Source organism: Quercus robur, chromosome 1 (assembly GCF_932294415.1).
Source record: "Quercus robur chromosome 1, dhQueRobu3.1, whole genome shotgun sequence".
Classification (NCBI taxonomy): Eukaryota; Viridiplantae; Streptophyta; class Magnoliopsida; order Fagales; family Fagaceae; genus Quercus; species Quercus robur.
The window spans coordinates 16,635,921-16,658,639 of record NC_065534.1 but is presented as its reverse complement, the minus strand read 5'-3'; the positions used below and the strand labels follow the sequence as shown (position 1 = coordinate 16,658,639).

At 34.5% G+C, this 22,719-nt stretch overlaps 1 protein-coding gene and 1 pseudogene across 1 annotated transcript; both read right to left on the bottom strand.

Annotated features, from left to right (window-relative positions):
- Window positions 1–1,836: 1,836 nt before the first annotated feature.
- Window positions 1,837–16,891, bottom strand: LOC126723434 (protein DGS1, mitochondrial). Its single transcript, XM_050426826.1, has 14 exons — window positions 16,529–16,891; window positions 16,086–16,200; window positions 15,792–15,995; window positions 13,660–13,797; window positions 13,287–13,448; window positions 11,320–11,514; window positions 10,866–10,966; window positions 7,642–7,731; window positions 6,380–6,452; window positions 6,275–6,303; window positions 6,066–6,189; window positions 5,342–5,452; window positions 2,395–2,495; window positions 1,837–2,223 (listed from the first exon to the last, which is right to left on the bottom strand). Exons 1-14 carry the CDS (start codon window positions 16,807–16,809, stop codon window positions 2,103–2,105), a joined length of 1,845 nt encoding a protein of 614 aa, XP_050282783.1. The 5' UTR covers window positions 16,810–16,891; the 3' UTR covers window positions 1,837–2,102.
- Window positions 16,892–19,919: 3,028 nt separating this feature from the next.
- Window positions 19,920–22,124, bottom strand: LOC126723440 (uncharacterized; annotated as a pseudogene).
- Between the last annotated feature and the right edge of the window lie 595 nt (window positions 22,125–22,719).

The following is a 22,719-nucleotide window of genomic DNA, read 5'->3' as shown; positions in this document are numbered from 1 at the left end:
GATATGCTCAATATATTTGGTATACATTTATTTTGAATGATACGTTCATGTTATTATTATATTATCTTACGACTGAATCAATCTCTTGTTCAAGTAACTAATAATTGAGATTTTTTTTTCTCAAAAAAAAAAATTGAGATTTTTAATGAGAACACCCCCTCGTTGCCAAGAGTTGTACTCTCTTTTTTATTTATGTTTTTGTTGAGAAAAGTCAAGAATTATACTTAATTACTCTTGTGGAAACCAGTAATTTTAGCCAACAGACATTCCTTCTACAAAATAATTTAATTTTTATGAGTATATGACTTCTGCTAGGAGTCACATAAAAAGCATCATAAAATCTCATGTTCCTAACTAAAAGACATTTCTTGAACCAAAGGTTAATAACTTGAAAAGATATTCTATTTTCAAAATGATAATTTGTAAAAAAATCTTCTTTTATTAATTCTTTATTAAGATAAATAAATATACAAACTAGAATGTCTTTATTTCAATGGTAGCAAGTCATTCAGTTGTGATAGAAAGTTTGGGGTTTTAATGCTTATAAATCGTTGTACTATTTTTAACTTCCCAATAAATAAAAATTAATAAATAAAATAAAATTCTAGAGTTGGAGACAACCAAAACCAAAATATAGATAGGAAAGATATGGGAAAACTAATGATGATATTCGAGCTGATTACCCTAATTCTATTCCAAGTGCAAGCTAATGACATTATCCATTTCTCTGAACTTGACGATGGTAGAATTACTGGCCCATTATACAAGTGCTTCGAAAAGGAATTTGAAACTTGTAAAAAGAGACGGGCCTTTAAGCAGTGTTTTTAAGATGTGTATTATTTATCATTTTTTCAACTGCATGTATACCACAAAAATAGAAAGTTGTGATGCCAAAGTTTATAAAGACGCTAAAGAATGCATAGAATATTGCTTCCCAGACCCAGACATAGAGGACTATATTGCAGAATGCTTACTGAACTGTTTTGAAAAGCATATAGAACTATTTATTATCCAGGAAAAAGATATGAAAAAAAAGAAAAAGAATTGAGATGTCATCTAAAAATTTACCTGAAATCGATGTGCACACCCGTGAACAAAAATTTCTTCATTCGAAACATGTTCATCAATTTTTTTTTAATATTGTCTCCCATTTTTATATATCTATCTTTGGTTGTAATAAAAGGTTAATTATCAACCATTTATTTTTGAGTCATATAAATATGTAGACGGATATATCTTGTTATTTGATACTTATTATACTTGGATGGACATAGACTCGTGTCGTTTGGATTGTTCAAGTTTCTTTTTTTTCTTCTTTCTCAAAAAATAAAAGTTTCTTTTTTTCTTTTTTCACTTTTTTGAGAGTCTATTGATCATGTTATTCGACTTGGGGTAATTAGGATTATTTTAGTCTTATTTGGTAGTATGCTCTATGCTGATTCTGATGTTGGAGATTAATTTATGTGGTAGATACTGAGACAACTCTTAATAATTTCTTGAGATAAAAAGAATCTCATCGTATGAGAACTAGGGGTGTCCAGTCCAGCCTAACATTAATATTGGCCAAAACTCCCCATTATAGCCAGTATTCATTACATTTTTTATTCATCACATTTTAGGGGATGTACCAATTTAATAATCAATACAGCATATACCATCTAACTGGTATAGTATTGACTTTCTTGTATTCGGCTGCCAGGAAGCTCTGTCCTCACCTCATAATGGGGATCCAACCTTGGTTTTTGGAAGGACCAAGAGTCACTTCTTTATTTTTCAAGAAATGAAAATGTAGAAATAAATTTAGAAGAAAAATTTTTTTTTTTTGAAAACAAAGAATGTATCTCATACATCCGGTATATACATCATTCTTCTTGCGATGTATTAGTTCTACATACACTTAGAGCCAAATAAGTTGGCGAGGGAGGGGGCATCTGAAGTAAAGTTTAGATGAGGAAAGTGAAAGCAAGAAAAAGTAAAAATATATATAAAATACAAAATGGCACTGTAATTGTGCAAAGTGCATTTGCTATTTTAATCATTGCCGATATTTAAAATGCAAAGTGCTAAGTTATCCCTCAAACTTCGAACGGAAAAATGGAGTCCTACCGACGTGTCGGTGAAGGAAGCAGGCAGTCATATAACCGCTCCAGGCGTGATGTCACTAAAAGCTTATATGTAGTTTTAAGGTCAGGCTTTCCCAGATCAATAATATCCTGTCTCAAGCTGTTTAAAATATTACCGATTAGCTCTTGTTCAAAGTCATGATTTGTCAATCAATAGTCTCTCTCTCTTTCTCAAACACGCACAAACACTAGCACACACACAGCGAGACACAACTAAGCAGATAACAGCAATTCAGAGAAATAGCTTGTAAAACAGAGAAGAAAAACTAACCACTGCCATTCCCCGGTTGCTTTTGCATGCTTCTCCACAGCATGATATAGGCGATCCAGACTATATAACACCAATCCAAACATGCATTGCGCATCTTTTTCCTGTAGAACACATGCAATATGAGAGCTTTTCTGGATTATGCTTTCTTTTTGGGCAGGAGTAATGGTGTTTTTATTGAAGCAAAATAGAGTGTGTTAACATTTTCATATTGACTCACAATTAAAGCAATACAATAATCATGAAATACTAGGTGTGTTTGGCTCCAAATTAAAAAGCCAACTTATTTTACTATTTAACTTATTTTTGCTACTATTCATGAACCCCATTGCACTTTTTGGTACTATTCATGGGTCCTACTGTACTATTTCAGCTAATATTTATATTTATCTACAGTATTTTCAGTAAAACGTTTATAAAGGGATCCGAAACAGACCTCAGGTATGAAAGAACCAGAACAATAATTATGAAAATCCAGGTATGAAATCAGAATGAATCTCAATAAACATGCAACTGAATACTTGTTAAGTACAGTATCAAACAAAATGTTGCTGAATTATGTCATTCGTCTTTTTCTTTCTTATGAGGACAAGATAAGCCATGCAATAAAATAGATGATGAGTGATAATGTTGTATATTTATGTCAAAAGAAGCCACCTATACATGTATATGTCAATGTGCATGGTTCTTATGTCCTATGCATGACCATGACTGATAATGGCAGTAATGTGTAACAGTAAAAAACCAGACTTGTAACAATGCATCCCCCACCCCTCCCCCTCCCTTCCCCCATCACCACCCAAAAAAGCAGGAAAAGAAAATGATCCGGTAAAAATATTCTCCCTTTTTTATTGGTACATCACAGATGTACCCAGTGGGTCTTGAACTGACAACCTCACCCTCACCTTACTCTTACAAGAAGAGAAAGTGCCATTCAAGCTAAAGCTCAGTGACCTATAATAATACTCTCCCATTGAACCATTAGTACAATTCCTTCATTAGAGACTTCATGCTTCTATGCTACTCAATCATACAGGACAATGTGGGGTTACAAATTTTAAATATAAACAGAAATTTTGTCAACCAGAGGAAAAATGCAAAGTAATGGTTTTGATTTGTGAAGAAGCTTGGAGTGGGTGGTAATTCATAGTGATAGAGGCAGCCTATGGTAGGGCCTCCTTGTAGACGGTGCTATTAATTAACATTCCATGTAAGATTGTAAACTTAATTCAGGATTTCCATAATCTGTGGCACAACATTGACGGAGACGATAAATTAGATTTTCAGAAAATCCAATTAGGCAGTAGATTTAATGGCTTCAATGGGCTTAACTCTTTCTGATACTTACTAGGATTTAAACTCTAGCTAATCTTTATAGGAACATGAAGTGAAGATATTTTTATTAGAGCCAGTGAGATGCTTTATTCTTCTTAATTTATTCTACCAAAAAAAAAAAAAAATTCTATGAATAACAGGTTCAGTTGAGTGCATGGGGCCAGTTTGAGAGTCAAAGGGGGCCGGTTCAATAATCAAACTTAGTTAACACCTAAAAAATGCTTAAGAAATTATTTAAGTGCAGTGGAGATAAATCACTAAAATATGCTTAGCATGCATTTATTTGAAATTAAAAAGAAGAATAAATGAACAACAATAGAGCAGTCAAGTTGTAAAAGTAGTTATTATTGTCGTTATTTGTTGTTATAAAAACATAAAAAAAAGTTGGCATATGCTTTGAATTAGTCCATTTATAACACTTTCCACATTCATTTTGATTCACATATACATTCAGCTTGGTTTCTTTGAAAATGAATTTATATTAGTGTGTGAAAAGTAAACTCTTCTGCTATGCATCTACTGGTAATTTAAAAGACTTATAGCGCAAGTTCTCTATGGGGAGTATCATCTATGGGGAGCAACTTGGTGACAGAAAATTCATTAAAGAAAAAAATTTGGCGACACACTTCATTTATTAAAAAAAAAAGTTGGCAACGGACATCCATAGGAGTTTGTATGTCACATGGGGTGGGCTTGTGGAAAGGTATAAGAACAGGTTGGGAATCATTTTATAATCTTGTTAGATTCAGACTAGGCAATACACTAGAGTGAGATCTTTGCATGATGTCTGGTGTATGGATGAGGCTCTAGCTCACTTTTGCCTGATCTATTCCAAATTGCAGTTAACAAACATAAAATGATGAGTGACTCTTTGGCGACGGACACTGGAGTAGAGCTTTAGAATCCTATGACGTCAGTGCAGAATTGGGAATTAATCTACCAACAATATGTTTGTTCTGCTGCATTCTCAACAGTTCCAGCTTGAGATGGAGCAAGTGAGTTGGAAACTCAAAGAGAAATGGTGTTTTCTTTTTCAGTCCACTTGTATTAGGAAAAGCTCTGAGAAGAGGTGCCACACCAAGTCACCAAGTTTTCCTTGGAAGGCCATATGGAGGGTGAAGCTGTGAAGGCCCCTATGAGAGAAGCTTTTTCGTGTGGGCAGCATCATTGGGAAAGATTCTTACCACTGATAATCTTATTAAACAAGGGATGGTCATGGTCTCGTGCTGCATGTGCAAGAACAGTGAGGGTCCAGGTCATCTTCCAGTGCACTGTTCTTTTTCATCATGCTTTTTTGGGACTCAGCAGTGGGAGAGAAATCAAAGAATATTCACAATACAAGCTGTCAGTTGTGAAGATAAAATCGACATTTTTTTGTTCATTGTTTTCTTGTCTCTTAGTTGATACAATTCAGCCAATCATTTTGTAAACTTTATTGATTCTTTACATCTCTTAAGAGTTTCTTGGATCTTTGGTGTATACACCCAGTTTACTCGCTATTCTAAAGAAATGATGTACTTGTATTTTTATCTTTATAAATTTATTTATCTGCATTCTGCCTTTAGAGTTGTCACTGGAGACTTCAATGTAAAGGAAAATTAATTTAGCATTGTACCTGCCCTTGGTCAACATAAGTTTGGTACTGTACAATCCTTTTCTCAACCTCAACAATTAGCAGTCTCCGTTGGACCCGAGCCATTCTCCCCCTTCCTTCTGCTCTGGTATCCTGATTCACATAAGGGGAAAAAAGAAGAAGATTAAGCTAAGCCTTAAACAGGGTTGAAAAAAAAAAAAAAAACCCCTCTTTTAGAGGCCTCTTTGATCAAGAATAATCCAGGAATTAATGTCCAGAAATGCAATGGATGGGGATAGATCAGTATCTCATGGTTATGCAGACCTTAATTCTGAGACCACAAAGAAATGGAGGGATGTTGAAAACCCTCCTGGCCTTTTTCAAAACAAAAAAAATCCTTAAGTTTGAGATTGGATCTACCAGCATCAGGCTGTCTTGTTCATCTGGAACCAACAACCAAAATGAATTGATTCCAAATCTTTAAGCATAATTTTCAAATGTACCAGTACATTCTAACCAATTACCAAAAATGGCAATCACAGGTGTCTCCCGCCAAGTCAAAGAACATTCCTAACTGATCAATAGTAAAGGCACATATTTGTCGAAGCTTGGGGAAAATATAATTTCCACCATAATTATAATGAAAGAAATAAAAATTATGATTTGTTACCAAATAATAAAAATAACTAGAAAGTAATTCTTAAAAGATTTTCAATTATAAAAAAAAAAAAATAAAGAAATAAGAAGAGATCTACAGTCATCATACCCGTTTAAACCATGTACGCACTAGCATGAGCAAAATAAGAGAGAGAAAGAATGCTGGTAAGGCAGCTAGTATAGCAAAATTGATTTCATTAGCCTTAAGAATCTGGTCCAGCTCAAGCATTGCCCTGTTCAAAAAATCATTGTTACAAACTAATTAATCAAGAAAATTTGGATTAGCTAACCCAAGGATTCCAATTAAAAAAAACTCACGTCTCAATATCCAGTTTCAGCTTCTGAACCTGTGATGGCATAAAAATTGAAGTAAAATTATTTAATTCATAAAGAACAAGCACATAAAAATGATACATATATTACCTGGATAAGCAAAGCACGAGCAAGCTCCCCACTAAGAAGGTTCTGAACGGGATGCATTAGCTCCTTTTCATACCTACATCAAGAATCCAATGAGCTTCTCTTTCTAATAAAAAAATGGAATCCACAAAGTTACACAATACAAGTACATCCATAGCAAAGTAATTCAAAATTTTAACAAGAACAAAGAGGTCAATAATTTTTTTTACAAATATAAAGTGGTCAATGAGTTTCTTTTTGTTTATATAATTTTGTATTAATATATATATATATATATATATTCGCAAAATGCCTTAACTAGGAGTTGAACTAGAGATTTCTGTGCTTATAGTTAGTCCAGGCACTCTCCTTTACCACAGAGGCACCCCGGGTTATCCTTGGATAATCTAAAGACTTTCCACATATACTTACAATTTCTATGATTTAGTAGCTTGTTCTCAGTCATTTAACCACTTCCAACTCTCTTCAAATTATTCTTAACTAGACTAGCCAAACCCCCAACTTGAACACAAAATTAACCCCAAAATAGAAAAGGCATTTCCCAGCTCACTCTGAATAAAGCCAAAAGAAAAGGGGCCAACACTCCCTAGCAACTGAAAGATCAATGGTCCACAAATTCACCAATTATTTTACACATGAAGCACTGACTAGTACGGAACTTCTCCCTATTCATGGAACTATTTGCCGTACAGAAGCATTGCAAATCAAGAACTTCACCTCCTAACACCATCTCACTCTTGCTGAAACTAACTCTGGAACATATAAGAAGCTTGCATCTAAGAAGCATGGTGCCACCCCACATTTTAACCCACAAATGTATCCATGCAGTATCCCTATCACATCCCTCCGAATCCAAGCCATATCTTACCATATCCATGACGAAAATTAATTCACATGTATAGGTAGCTATGCACCCTATATGTATCAGGCAATTCCATGGCGGATACCTATCAGATACAGGTTTGATAGCTTTTATAATTATTAGTTCACATAGAAAAAAATAATAATTAGTTTGCAATATAGGTTATAATAAATTGTATATTGGACTATTATGTAAAATTTTAATATTATCATAATAAATTGCAAGTATAAATGGGTATGCAGTTAAACTGATAATTGATGGATCAAATCAGAGTCTTTTCCATGAAATGCTTTGTGATGAAATATTATAAACCATTTTCTTTGCCAAAATACAAATTTATGCCAAGCATGCCTATTTCTCATTCTATTTAATACCAAACAAACAGCACTACAGAAAGACCCACCTGGACATTACTATTTCAAGCAGTTCCTGATCTGAAGCATTCTCTGGGATCTTTTGACCTTTGGTCTGTTCACTGAACGCCAACAACATTCTATAAACCAAGCAGATAAATATGGTAAGGTTCAATAAAAGCAAAATATGTTAATGCCAAATTATGTTTGCTGTGAAATAAGATATCAATGACCAATGCATTCCACTAGCACTCTATGATGAAGTAAACTAACAAATGGGAATTTGCTTGATCGACAAAACGATATATGCAACACCTTATATGAAGTCTAATAATTTACTTCTTTAGAAAGACCATAAGTCATTCAATTTAGTCTCCAGAAAAATGGTAATTTCTTATTTGGAAAACTGATTGGGAAAAAAAAAAAAAAAAAAAGAAAGAAAGAAAGTTTGAGTTTGATGCAATGGTCAAAGAGATAGCTCTTTACCAAACCCATATTAGCATGTAGTATATCTCTAGTTCATCTCATTTTCCAACTTGTATTGCTCCTCCATCTTTTTTCTACTTCAACAAAAGTCTTTGTACTCTATCAACAAAGTGTAACAATGTATATACTTGCTTAAATTATCATTCTCCATTTTACATCTTCTTAATAAGGGAAAAGCCATGTGGTTGCATACATAAATTGCTGTTTCCTCAATTATTTTCAATACAATGGTCAGCTATATTACAGAAACCATGCCACATATGCGTTCCTTTTTAATAAGCAAAAGCCAAAATATATGCTTCGCTAATGAAAATTCTTCAACAATCAGAAACACAACAATTATAGCATCTTAAGTGCCAGAGTATGTCCATTCCGTAACGTATAACGGTATAAGCCAATCATAAGCATTGAAAAGGCATTAGCATCATTATCCAAACTGAGCCAAGCTGCTGGGCATGCCATCCCAGTTCAGCACAATTACACAAGGCATTCCAGGGTCATGAACAGTCTGATGTGGATAGCAAAGGGTTTGAGGAAAAAAACCAAATTATTCAATATTTGTGGTCTAGTTTTGATGTGGGGCTTTCTTGGAACCTTTTGTAGGTTATTTTAGCTATTTTTGAGTCTTAGTATTAAGTATTTTTAGGTTTGAAAGATGTTGCATCAGTTTTAAGCAAGTTTACTAGAATAAGGCCAATTTGGTAATTTCTCAATTTCTAGAATGGGCTGTCCTTGGCTGCACCAAAAGCCCATGGATCTTATTTTATGTTTGAGCCCTTTTCTAGATTTCTAAAGTACTTTTTGTTTGTTATTAGCCAGCCTAGTCATTTTAGAAATAGGTTATTTAGATTTTAGAGTCCTAATCCTTCTAGGAAAGGAGTTAACAATAGCCTATATAAAGGTTTTATTGTAGTCATCAATATTCATAGTGAAATTGATTTTAATAAAATTCCAACACGTTATTTAAGCTTTGGGCGTGTGATAGCCTTCTAACTAAGTGTAATTGCTATTCAAGATTCAAACTTTTGTTACCTAAGCCCTTAAACATGGATCCTTATACAAGAACCCATCAAGATTTCATCAAGAAATCTAATTTAGTGCTAAATTCCTAAAGAACCTACATCAAAATTGGTATCAAAGCCCATTCAAGCTTCCGCATTGCGTTACATGCAAAATACTAATAGAGCTGAATTTTCAGCATGAAAGAGAAAAAAAACCCAATTCAAGAATTACAAATGAGAACTAAAATAGATTTCATAGATTAAATTAATTTGAAAACCAATAGCCTTGTCACACAATTCAATACTAATAGTTCAATACTAATACATCTGAACCAAAAATATTTAGCCCCCTGATCAAATCCAACATGCCATGATAAGAGATAAGTCCAAATAATCCCACATAGCTAATGGAGTTCTTCCTTTCCCAACTATTGGAAAGCAAACCACATTGAAGTCACCACCAATCACTTTGGCAATCCCCAACAGTATATTCCTGCTAAATCTTCACATAACAATTTTCTATCTTGGTTTAAATTAAGCTCATAAGCCCCAGAAAAAAAACCCATTCATATTGCTCTACCACACAACTAAATGTACATGAGACAGAAAACATACCCTTGACTACTTCAATTTTCTCTAAAACTCAATTTGGTCAACCAGTTCTCTTGGACCAGTTAATCTCACAGGACCCATCTACTTCCAGATAGTCCCAATCCACAAACTGACTTCCCCATAAGCTCTGTCCCTTCTGATCACCTCCATTTTAGTTTCTTGAAGACACACAATTTCATCCTTGGACATTTTACGAGAATCCCTTTCCCTCTTCTCTCCCCTTGCCATTCAAGCCTTTGACATTCCAAGATATGATTTTGATATTCATAGCGGCAACTGTAAACCCCTCTCTTCTACCTCCACTCATGTGGCTCACTCCTTTTGAGTAATAGTTCACTGAGAAAGAAAGATTATATAATTTTCCATACCCTTCACAATTTATTCTTTTTGGATGACATGAAATCTCACCAAGGCAAGGCCCTTTGGACGCACCCCTAGGGAGTAAACCACGGATACATGACCCCCTGCTAGAACCATGTCACACTCTTCACAATTGATCTTAACTCTTCTTTTGAGAAGCCATGTCTGTCTCATTTGTTCCCCATCTTTCCTCAATGGCCATGAACAAACCATAACCTCCTTTTCACAACCTTCAAAAGCCACCCCTGAAAATTTGCTAAACCCCCTTAATTCTTTTCATGACCCAATTAGAAGGCATAGCTTAAGATCAGTCTAAAACTTCCTTGCTGCTTTGAAACATATTTAGAGGTGTAACATCAAGGGCTTTGTCATCTTGTTACCCCAATAGCCAAATTGTGAAGAATGGTAGAGAGAAAATAAAGACGTAAAATTAATTCTGCATGGACTAATTATGCTATGTTTACATGTGCTTATATAGCTTACTTTGACAACAATAAAACTGGGCATATGCCCAAATACTCCATTTAATTTCTTCTTCTTCTTCTTCTTTCCTTACTGAAAAACATCAACAAATTCAGGCAATACCTCTACCACTCACATCACAGGCCTTTAATCTATTGGAAGGTTTAAGTTATCACAAAAGCTCTCTGTTTCATGCATAAATCAATAAGGATTCATAGGTGTATTATGCAAGTATATATGGAAATAAGTGTGTAAAATCCGGAGGGGAACTTCAATGACTGAAGTAAACATAATACATGCATGATCGGCATTTATATAGAATATTCAACTGAAAATGGTTAATAAACAACAACCTGTGCAGAGAATTAGAAGTTAACAGAACTTCTTCAGGCTCCATGACACCTTTGTGCCTCTTCCTGAATGTCTCAAAAAGTTCATCTCTAATTGACAAAAGCTGTTAAAAGATTGAATTAATCATTCAAAATATTAAATAATTTATAGATATGAAAAATCTAATATGCAAAGGATAAGTAGAGGTTGGGAGGGGGGGGGGGGGGGGGGTGGGGGGGTGGGGGGGGGGGGGGGGAGGGGAAGAGACAGTTATGGCATCAACAAAGAAAAGTTATACTCTCTCAATCCCAAAATGATTGTCTAGATTCCAAATGGCATGATTATTAATGAAACAGAATTAACAATCTTCCCAAAATCCTCTTCACACTGTATTAGGATCAGCAAAGAGTTTTGATGAGAACTTTTCATACTTTTTTCAAAAGGTAAGAAATGGGCAAGTGGAAAGAATGAATATACCGGTTGTTCAACATGATCATTGAAAAAGCTAACTGTTGAGTCTCTGGCATCACCAATCCATTTGTCAATGTCAGAATTCCCCATCAAACTACTATGCCGTAGGACCCAAATAGAACAAACAGAGAGGCCAACTGCACCACACGTATAGCGGATCCAGTGTAAAGTTATCTTTCTAGGTTTCCGATGTTTCGCAACCTAAGAGAACAAAAATGCAAGCACAGTACAAGTCTTAAATCTGATCTGATTAAACTACATAAACTGAGGCATGAGCCTATTAATCTCCCAAAATTGTCCAGGCCAAGCCAACTTGATAAGTTACTCTGCTATCAAACAATCAACAATGTTTCCAAATAAATTTAAAGTAACCCAGTTTGACCTATCTAGTGTCCTTCAACCAACAAAGAACTATATCAAAATTATCTGGTTCATTTAAGCAAACATCATGTGCATGTATATAATGAATGCAAATTAAATTAATTAACTTTAATCTTAGTTCAATATAACTATATATCTAACCAACCATATACTGGATATTACCTCAATATAACTAATATTAATAAAATAATTTAGGCAACATCCATAGATAATTAAACCATTGGCAATTATGTGCTTCCTTATTCAGAGTATTATACAAATAGTGTTAAGAAAGTTGAATGAGCTCAACTGAACTGCATGATATTGGGCAATAATTTTAAGTCTCTTATCTTAATTCATGTTCTTTTCATTTTTAATTGCTAAGTTACTTATGCATGGTCTTGGACTCACAACCAAACCCTTAACCCTCCTCTTTTTTTTATTTAAATAATAAGTAATAACCCTTCACCCTTTTCTTAACAGGGGAGGAAGCTCCATTTAAGCTACAGCTCATTGACCTCTTGAATCTACCCTTCTTTACATTGTTTCCACTTCCCATCAAGCTCTCTAGTCAATGTGGCTTTAAATAATGATACAGGTTTCAAATTTAAATGAATCATACAACTTCAAACAAGCAATGCTACTCAATATCAGAAAATGCATAGTAGCACCCAAATCTATTTTGAAGAATATATGAACAAAACAACTAATAAAATATGAAAACAATAACAAACTTGAATTTAAGCAATATAATTACTAATACAAATGACTTAGTACACAGAGCATGGTGCATAATGTCATGAGAAGTTCGACCACATTGGTATTCAATAGCACAAGACATCTAGGTAATATATCATAAATCAATTTTAACTCTGTGCCCAAAGGGAATGTTTGTATGATGGATTTGCATTGAAATATACGCTTTTTAGCATATTGTAGCCAAAATCTGGCAAAGTAATGCAAGGGTAGCAATAGCAACAATAAAAAATAGAGTTACTGTATACAGACTGCCCACAATGCAATAGCAATACAAGTTCATATGTAATGTAGGAAACAGTGTCAGCACAACTATGGCAATAGCTAATATAGGGCTTTCAATTTTAGTTAAACTAAGAATGGAATTGCCTGAAGGCTAGGGTCTAATCATGACTAGGATTTCTTTTAACAGAATTCACATTATGACATTAGACTATAGATGTCCAAGAGCTTGTGATTAATTTCCCCCATAAATGTTGTGACTTTTCTAGTCAGAAGAAACTTTTTTAACAGTCATGTAGATTTAAGACCAGCCATAGTCTGCATTTTGATGTTCAGAAGGCCAACCTAAATCATGGTGGATTACTATAATTATTTACCAATTTAAATAAAAAATTACTATAAAGAAACAACAGCCTAGAGACTTTTTATTCATGTCTTCATCATAGAAGTCACCCATTTTTGGTAAGTTTGGGTGCATAATTTGTAGTACTACAAGTTAATGAGATGATCACCAACAAAAAAATAACACAGAGTTTATGAGATGACATATAAGCTACCATCAGTTTAAAAAAATTAAAACAATCTTAAGGGTATCAATTATGTAAAGAGCATAAAAAGATGACAGAAGTTCTTACAATATCAGATAAATAGGAGTCCAATTTAAGTAGATTTTGATAAATCAAGTTGATAGCATCTCTAACTTCACAGTCAGTCCACTGTGATCCTTCTTGATTTACTCCTGACAGCTTCTCAAACAGTAGTGGGAGTGAATAGCTCCCTTCAACAGAATAAACACTCTGCAAAGTAGTCATTCCAAAAGAGGGGGGGGGGGGGGGGGGGAGACAAGTAAAGCTTCAGAATATATATTAATAACAACAATAACAGCAAATATGATTTTCTGAAAACTGCATGGTGAAAAAAATTAAAGACATGAAAACAATGCAAAAGCAATCAGCAATCACCACAAGGATAATCATGAAAAATGATAAGTCTTATGTTCATAGTCACCTGACGCATTGCATGTAGATGTCCAATTGATGCCTCTAAATTTGAAAATATATCATTAATTGTAACCAATAATAAGGGCAATGAATTCTCAGGATCCTTCACTAACTTCTCTCCAAATCTGTCAACTTCCATGTAAATCTATAAAAAGAAATTGAATCAAAATCTGATAAGACTTCCTTAAAAAAAAACAATAGATATACGTGTAGATATGTAATACATAACTATGTAGCTAAGTAAGTGGTATATATGTGTCTATATGTATAGAAATAGATTATGTGTTGTATTATGCAAGTGCAGCAGAAGGGAAGTGACTGGATGGGTGAGAAAGACCACAACCTTAGCTAAACATTTCTTTTTATAGGTAGAGATAAATTTATTTATGAAAAAACAGTGAATTCAGTTGCGGTTACTATATAACTAGCAATCATTAATACAGTGAGCCCAAAAAATCCAAAATACCCAATGGACTACTGTTGACACCCAAAAAAGGATCGAAGAAATCCAGACTTTATTCTTTCCGCCATATTGTCCACGTCAAATATGATGGAACCACATTCTAACCTTTATTTCTATAAAAAGTAGGTTTCAGATGCCAACATGTGAAGTAAAACAAACACTGACTTAGGCATAATCCATCTCACACCGAATACCACAAAGACAAACCCATAAATCCATAGCAATACAGAAATGAAGCAACAAATAATCTACTATCTCACCATTACTCTTCTATCTAAACACTAATCCACAATAACTATATTTCATTTTATAATTCCTGTGGTGGGAGGCTTGGGATGAGCAATAGACCCAGATCTCATGGTTCAAATCCCCACTAGGATCCCTTGGATTACCTGATACATAGTTCTTGGGGGTGGGGGTGTGTATCTGTGGTTTTCTCCCCATGGATAAGTCCGAAGGGCCTTGCCTTGGTGAGGTTCCACATCATCAATTTTTTTTCTCTATTGTAAGAATCCTTTCCCAATGAGGCTGGTCAAAGAAGAAAAAAAAAATTCCATTCCCCAACCACAATCTAATGTTTAAAGTTACACCAAGCCAATTTTTTCTTAAAAATAAAAATTCTTTAAATTTGGTGTTACTTTGTATATATAGGATGGATATCAATACGGAATTTTGGGGGGGGGTGTGAAGAAACTTATAGTGATACCCTTTACAACCATCAACGCTTTTGTTTCTAACATTTTTCATAAAGGCTTTTTTTTTCTTTAACCATCGATTAGAAAGAAATAAAGGGAAAAGCCTTAGAAAATGGAAGCATGTAAAAGAAAATACCTCTAAGAAGCTTGAAAAAATTTACCCTCACAATTTAACATTTTAATTTTAAAGAAATTAAGGTTGTTTACAACATTTTTTCTTTGATAAGTTTATTTATGGGCATTCTTCAGAAATAATGTTTATAATACAAGGAAAAAAAGAAGTCTGAATAATAAAGGTGTTAAACTATCTATTGTCCCAAAAGCTTAAGCTATTAGGATATAATAAATTTGATCATTTAACCAATATTTCTAACACTCTTCCTCACATGTGGGCCGAAACTACCTTTTAATAGGTGAGGTCCAACACGTGGGAATTTAAATGGGAGGTAGAGTGGAGGAGACAAGTATCGAACTCAAGATCTCATGCTCTGATACCATGTTAAACTACCGATTGTCCCAAAAGCTTAAGCTATTAGGATATGGTAAATTTAATCATTTAACCAATATTTCTAACAAAAGGTAACATACTTAACTAGTTAGATTATCCTAATATATAGGTTTTTTTATGACGTGGAACCTCACCAAGGTCGGGCCCTTTGGACCCACCCTTGCAGAGTAATATATAGATTTTTTTTAAAAATAGAAAATGATTTTTTGGGCGATTTTAACTGGTGAATCAGTCGGGAAACCCAAGCCCAGCCGACCCACGATCACTCCTAGGACCTTCCTAGTATTGGTTCAAGATCATTCAGCTTATAACAGCAAATGTCATGTGCCAATTGTTTTGAATTACTAAGCAAGAGAGGGGAAAAGGAAAGGATTGATAAATATGAACAACATAAGATGATTTAAGAAGAAGACATACTAAACTAAGGTTACTCATTCTAAAAATACAAGAGGGTAGTATAGGACCAAGCAAACCTGAGCCAAGAACGTAGCAAGTGCACATCTTAAGCTACTTAAAACAGCTACTCTCTCAGATATGTGAGATGATGCAGAATGGCATAGATGCTGCATCGAAGAACCCTCATCAGCACATCCACGTATCAATTGGACCGCTCCGTCAATAAAAGCCAGTGGCCCTCTCTCGAAAATCATGAAATACATTTTACGAGCATTTGATCCCTAAAACAAAATCATACAAGCGTAACGATCATTCACTGCACATAAACTATCATTCACAGTACATCACATCACATCCACGGTTTTACTAACCTCCGCCCTAGATTGCCAAAACTGCAAATTCTTCTGAACATTTCGCAAATTCAAAAATATGTGCTCCAAAATATCCTCCAAAACCTCGTAAACTCTAGACGTGTCTGACATAACCCTGGATGCCGCGTAGTAGAGCATTTATTTAATCCATAGTTCAATGTTTCCAGAATATAACAAATGCAATCTTATGAATGTTCATAAAGTTCCATTAACAAAAATAAATTTGAACACTTCCATTAACTTGCTCATGAAAAATTCAAAGAAAAAAAAAATTCTTTAAACTTTATAGCTTCCAATCAAAAATTCTTTCCACATCAAGACATTTCAGTACATGAAAGCAAATCAAAATCAATCTTCAATAAAACAATTACTAATGCGCAAATGTGAAACAACTATTTTCTCGGGAACCAAACAAGTCATATATAAAAAATAAAAAGTCTTACAGTGAAGCAGAGTCGAAGGAGTTGGAAGGCAATGGGAGAGGGAGACAAGCGCCGTGAATTCGAGAGCCGACGCGAGCGGATTGGCGATAGAGATTGGAGATTTTGGCGAATACATTTGAGGCCGATGAAGATGAAGAAGAAGAAGAGGGCAAGAAAGCAAGTACTCGGTTCCAGATATAGTTGGAGTAGAATGAGAATAGGGTTCTGTTGTTGTTGTTGTTGTTGTTGTTGTTGCTGTGGTCCTTGGATTCATTGTTGTTCTCCACAGTTGCGACCTCCATGAGTAGAGAGTACTTAGCTTAGTACTGAGTTTACAAGTACTGTGAGGGGAACGATTCGAAAGAGACGACTAGAATCAATGATACGGTTATATAGGCTTCCGGTGGTGGTGGCGTTTTGAATTGCTTTTGACTTTGATTTCATTAGTCCCTGTATTTTCAATAATTATAAAAATTGCCTCTCCTATTTTCTTTTCTTTTCTTTTCTTTTTCTTTTTTCTTTTTGAAACAAAGAAAATATAAAGGGTTATAATGAAAATGAAATCAAATAATTTGAAACGCGGAGAAATAAATGAAAATTGTGGGAGGGAGATTTGTCTAAGACCCCAACAAAAGAATTGTTCGCTTTGAGAATGGGCCAAGGTAGTGATACACTCATTCTTAGGCCAAAGGCTTATAAGGCATGAGTGGGAGGCGTCTCTCTCCGATGTAAGATTGAGCAAATTAGTGAGGGTGGCATCGGTCTTCTCAACCCATTCCCAAAGCGAATGCCAAAGATTGCCATGAATTATAACATTACATTCAATCTTTCCACAAGAGCATTTTACATATAAAATAGAAAAAGTACTCAATTTTACATATTTAAGTCTCAAAATCACCTACATTATTCAAGTTAAAAATGTATAAATTTGCAAAATTGTCACAGTAATTTTATAAATTTACACTAACACTATTTATTTTGCATATAGTTTCTTTTTTTTTTCTTTCCCTTTTTACATATTCCGAGAATGAAAGAGAAGAGTAAATGATGGTTGTTATGTGTGAAAAAAGATAAACAATTAAAAAATTAAGAAAAATTACTATTATAATAAAATAAAATGTAGAATAGATAATTTGATGCGAGTGTTTTTTTAAAAGAGGTTGTATTAAAAAAAAAAAAAAGTAGGCTCTTAATCTAAAATAAGCCAAAAAAAAAAAAATGTTATATAAACTGATGCGAATGCTCTAATATTCCATTATCTCTACTATCAAACAAAAGGACATCCCACTTTCACCACATTCAAGAACATCTTCAGCATTATAAATACAAGGTGAAGTTTTGAAGACAATCAAACCTAGTCTTGCAGATCAAGTTTTTAGACACGAAAAATCTAGTGCTTTCTTCTATAGACTTGTATCTTTTCCTAATTCTAAAACTCATCTTATCTCAGAATAAATATATGAACACATAGAACAGAGAAAAAATGTTTTTTTTTTTTATAAGTTTTTTTTTTTCTTTTTTGTTTAGTATGAAATAATGGATCTCAATTCAAATCCTCACTACACCACAAACCATTTGATTTTATGTTTCCCTTTTTTGTGTTATGACCTCCATTTGTGCAATCAGCTTTGAAAAGTTTTTTTTGGTAGTCTTTCGAGTTTCCATTTTGTGTGTTACTTTTGTCATTAGAAATTTCATGAAGAATTCTTTCTAATGATGCTAAAATTGAGTGATCATCTATGCATAAAGTTGTGACTTCTGAGGTTGAAACTCTTGATATGCTTGTATCCTCCAGACATTTTTAATCATTACATTCTTGAACTTCGTTTTGTAGGTTCTTGGCGTCATTAGAAAGTTCATGTAGTATAATTTCCAATGACACAAAGTTTGGGTAATTTAAACCCCATGCATGAAGTTGATGGCTTATGGAAATTGGCACCCCATGTTAGCTTGTCTCATAAGAGCCAGTTTGGTAGTAGTTTTTAAGTATTATTGTTCAAAATAATACAAAAATTGTGGTTTAAAAAGTGTTATGAAAATACGTGTTTAAAATACTCATAGTGCAAAAAATGTGTATTAGTACCATGTTTCAAACAACATATTTTAAAATGTGAAATAAAAAAATATAATGGTGTGTTTTGTATGTGTATGTATTTTTTTTTTTAAAAAAGTGGTAAATTTTAGACATTTATAATTGTGGGGCCAGAGAATTCGCGGCACAGGCCCACTCTACATTAGGGCCCAAGGCCCAAGCTGAGGAGAGCCATTGTCGAGAACGCATAATGAAATCCCAAAAGGAGCATAAGGATATTGCCGAGGACGACCTCATGCTCAGCACCTCACGAAATGTCTGAAGAAAGGAGCAAACTTAGTGTAGGGGCAGGGCAAGGGAAAAAGCTGCCAACATCATAATACAAAACCCTGTATCTGACAAGCCCATACTCTAAACCATGCCCTTTAACTTTCCCAACGACCACTAACCATTCTAGGTATGGGTTGACAGGACAGGTCTGCACTCCAGAAAGTAGAACTTCCACGTGGACCCTAAAAGGAGAAACGAACACTAGTATAAAAGGGGATCCCCACCCCCCTGCAAGAGGGGGGGAGGAGGAAGGATAGAAGGCTCCTCGGACAGCGTCCGAGGACATAAGTCCTACAACCCGTACTAATGGAGGGCTTGGCTAGTCAAGCCAAGTCCGTCTATACATAAGCTCCCATAGAAGCTACGACTAAACCGCTCACCTGTGCCCAAGGTCAGGCCTTTTTCAAGCCCACTCTCTATAAATCATATTGTTAGGGCCCTTTATATACGAGCCCAACGTCATTCCTGGGCCGTTAAAAATCGTGTCCCTACAATAATTATTTTATTAATATTTATTAGAGGAGAGAAGAAATGTGAAAGAGAAGGGAGGAAAAGAAAGAAAGAAAAAAAAATGAGGTGTGCACATGAGAGAGAGAGAGAGAGAGAGTTGTAATTATGTTAGGTCTTATCAAGTGGGTCTCATACTTTTCTAAATATTTACAAAAATGTCATTGAATAATGTTATTTAAAAACTGAAAATTAATAAGAGGAGTTTTTTGAATTTAGTGTTCAAACACTCTAAAATGAGAAACATTACTCAACAATATATCATTTGTTCAAATCTAACATTGTTTGACCTTGGGTTAACTTTTGGAACTTCTCGACACTTAGTATTAAAAATAAATAAAAAATAAAAAAAGAAGACAAAATATGGATCAACTATTTCATTTGTGATATCTCACGATTCAAAACCAATTTTGACATATAATTAGTGCGAACGAAGGTAATTTCATGCTCTTCAATATCTCATTTACTCTTATCAAATGGTCAAATGAAATAAATATCAAATACAGGAATTGCAAAATGCACAAATAAAAAACACAACAGAGAGGAAAACAAGCAATCAATGACTGCTCATTCCCATTTAGTCAAAAACATTAAGCATCTCAAGGATTATTTTAGATAGTCAAACCCCATGTCCCAGCATGGTAATAGCTTTCTCAATATCCGATGAACAAATTGCATATACCATTTCTTCCCACTTCTTTTTAATCAATAAGAAGTCAACTTTACACGTTAGAGTTAACTTTCCTTACTAGACTTCTTAAGAGGAACTGAGAAGAGACACCTTTCAAGGCTTATAAATATGTACTGAAAGAAGCAGCTATCTCTTGAAGTAGTCAAGGCTAATTTACTTCCTTAGGAGACCATCTCTCTATCTCCTTTCTAACCCAATTCCTTCTTCTTCTTCTTCTTTTTATCTTTTTTTTTTTTTTTTTTGGTAATTTCCTGTTGTCTTTTATTTTCTTCGAAAAAGGATTGCAACCCTCATTCATTTTGAGTCAGTGGTAGCCCATTCAAAATAAGAACATCGAGCTCCTCTAGTGGTAGTCCAATTACCACACACAAAGAAGCAGCTTCCATGCTTTGGCTCTGGTTTTCAAATCATATGTTTGCTACTTTTCACCCCACAATAGCTGAACACGCCTCGCTCTTTGCTGGGGTCAACCTGGGAAAGGTGGCCTAGGATGAAAGGCAGTGATGGATGCTTAATTCTGAAGGATTGCTGAGGAACACCAGATTGATGATCCAGCTGCATTGGGAACGGGAAATTTGCAGACTACCACATCAATGAGTCAGTTATGGCAAACCTAAGTCCACGGTACATTAGATTGGCAAGCAGATGAGCAGTGTTCTTAGCATCATCTAGGCCACAGTGAGCACGGCCTTCCCATACCAGGCTAGTCAGTTGAACAGCCTCTTTTAGGTTACATTTAACCGCGCCAAAGACCTCGTGATATGGGACCCTCAGGTTGATCCATCTAGCAATAATGCAAACAAGGAAAAATAAACTCATTCAACTGTCAATGTATTATATATATATCTAAGAATTTAATTCACCAAATAAAACCACAGCTTGAGAGAAAAACAAGAATGAACATCAATATTGGCATAATCCAAAGAAAAGGCAGTACAGAAATGGCAGTGGATGTTAGTATGCCAAATAGGTGCTTTTGCATCCTATTGTCATTATTTCACTGCAATGCCCATCTTTTAATGGTCAAAACAAAAAGAAAACAGGATCCCCAGGGAGGGAAAACATCAATCTCACTTCCTTCATACTTCTTCTATCCTATATTGATTGTCTTTTGCTTTCTTTTGTGAGAAGTCACAATATGATTGTCACCATTGTGCATTCAGAGAAACAACCAAGACACTCAATAAAAGTGGTGTGCCCATGGGCAGTTACGTAAAATGATATTCTCTCTTCTTCATTATACATTGTGCCATTTCACACCTAGACACCGCAGTTGGGCACAGGAGAGTAATAGTACTAAAAGTACACCATAAAGAATATATCTGTAACTATATTAGCCGAGAGAATTTTTTGTTGCCGTAAAGATTAAAGTTGTGAGAAACATATTTCTCTCATCAATGAAGTATAAGAGTAACAAGCTGTGGTCTTGCTTGGTATCAGTTTTCTTGTCTACAGAAGTACTGAAGAAATTATATACAGATATCCCTACAATAAAGATGAAGACATTTTCGTGGTGAGCATCTGAACATCTATGAAACCGAACCATAAAATTTTAATTCCCACACAATTAAATTAGCTCACTTTGTTTTAGAATATTTAAGTCACTACACCTTTTGGAATGCTAAAGAAAGACAAGAAGGATTCTGGATATCAACAAATCAAATTATTTCTAGCATGTCATCACTTAATTATTATGAGAAATTTCTTCTCACCACTAATTTTTTTTAATTAATGCATTATATGCACGGACGGAACAAGCTAATCTCAGAAGAAGCCCAAACAATCAGATAGAAAAGGAAGCAGTTAAATTTTGTTTCAATTTTATAAAACTTTTAAATCAGCTACTTGTTGAAATATGGTGGTTTGCGGATCCTCTTTAATCTGCACTCAGATTCCAACATTACCTGACAATCACAATTTGACCATGTAACTACAGCAAAGTTGGTATGTTTAATCCCTTTCCCCTCAAGCCACTTGTCATGCAAAAGTAGAGCTTCACTCAGAAGAACACCTTTGTCTACCTGGAACCACCAGATCGGTGTGAATTTTGACAAGCTTCATGTCTATAGTAAGGCCTGTTTGCATTATTTTTCAATTAGATTAAATCAGGCTGTGATATATGTAAGGCCTGTTTGGTTTATATTTTTCAATTAGATTAAATCTTAAAATGATTAATCCATTTTCATATCTCAAAATAATGTTAGCCTAATTCAAATAAAAAGTAAAATTAAAATTTTTTAAACAGCTAATCAATAAAATCACAATCAGATCAGAGAAACGATTATTCTTAGAAAATTCGAAACCAAACAAGCCCATATGTAAAATAGCGCGCATTACTTAAAACATTATATCTCCAAACATTTCCCCCCATTTCCCCCACTACAGCATTTTATAACAAACTCTCCGAACGTACTGTCAATTGAAACATAAACTAAATAAACATAAACATAAACTAGATACCTGGGCAAAGTTCACAACTCCACGCTATAAATACATTCGAATATCTTCCCGCTTCTCATTCATTTTAGAAATAAAATTTTAGAGAGAGAACAGAGAGAGCAGAGAGAGAAAGCGAGAGAGAGAGAACGAGGGATTGCGGGAGCGAGAGAAAGAGAAAGAAAGCAAAGACTGAAGAGTGAAGAGACTAAGAGA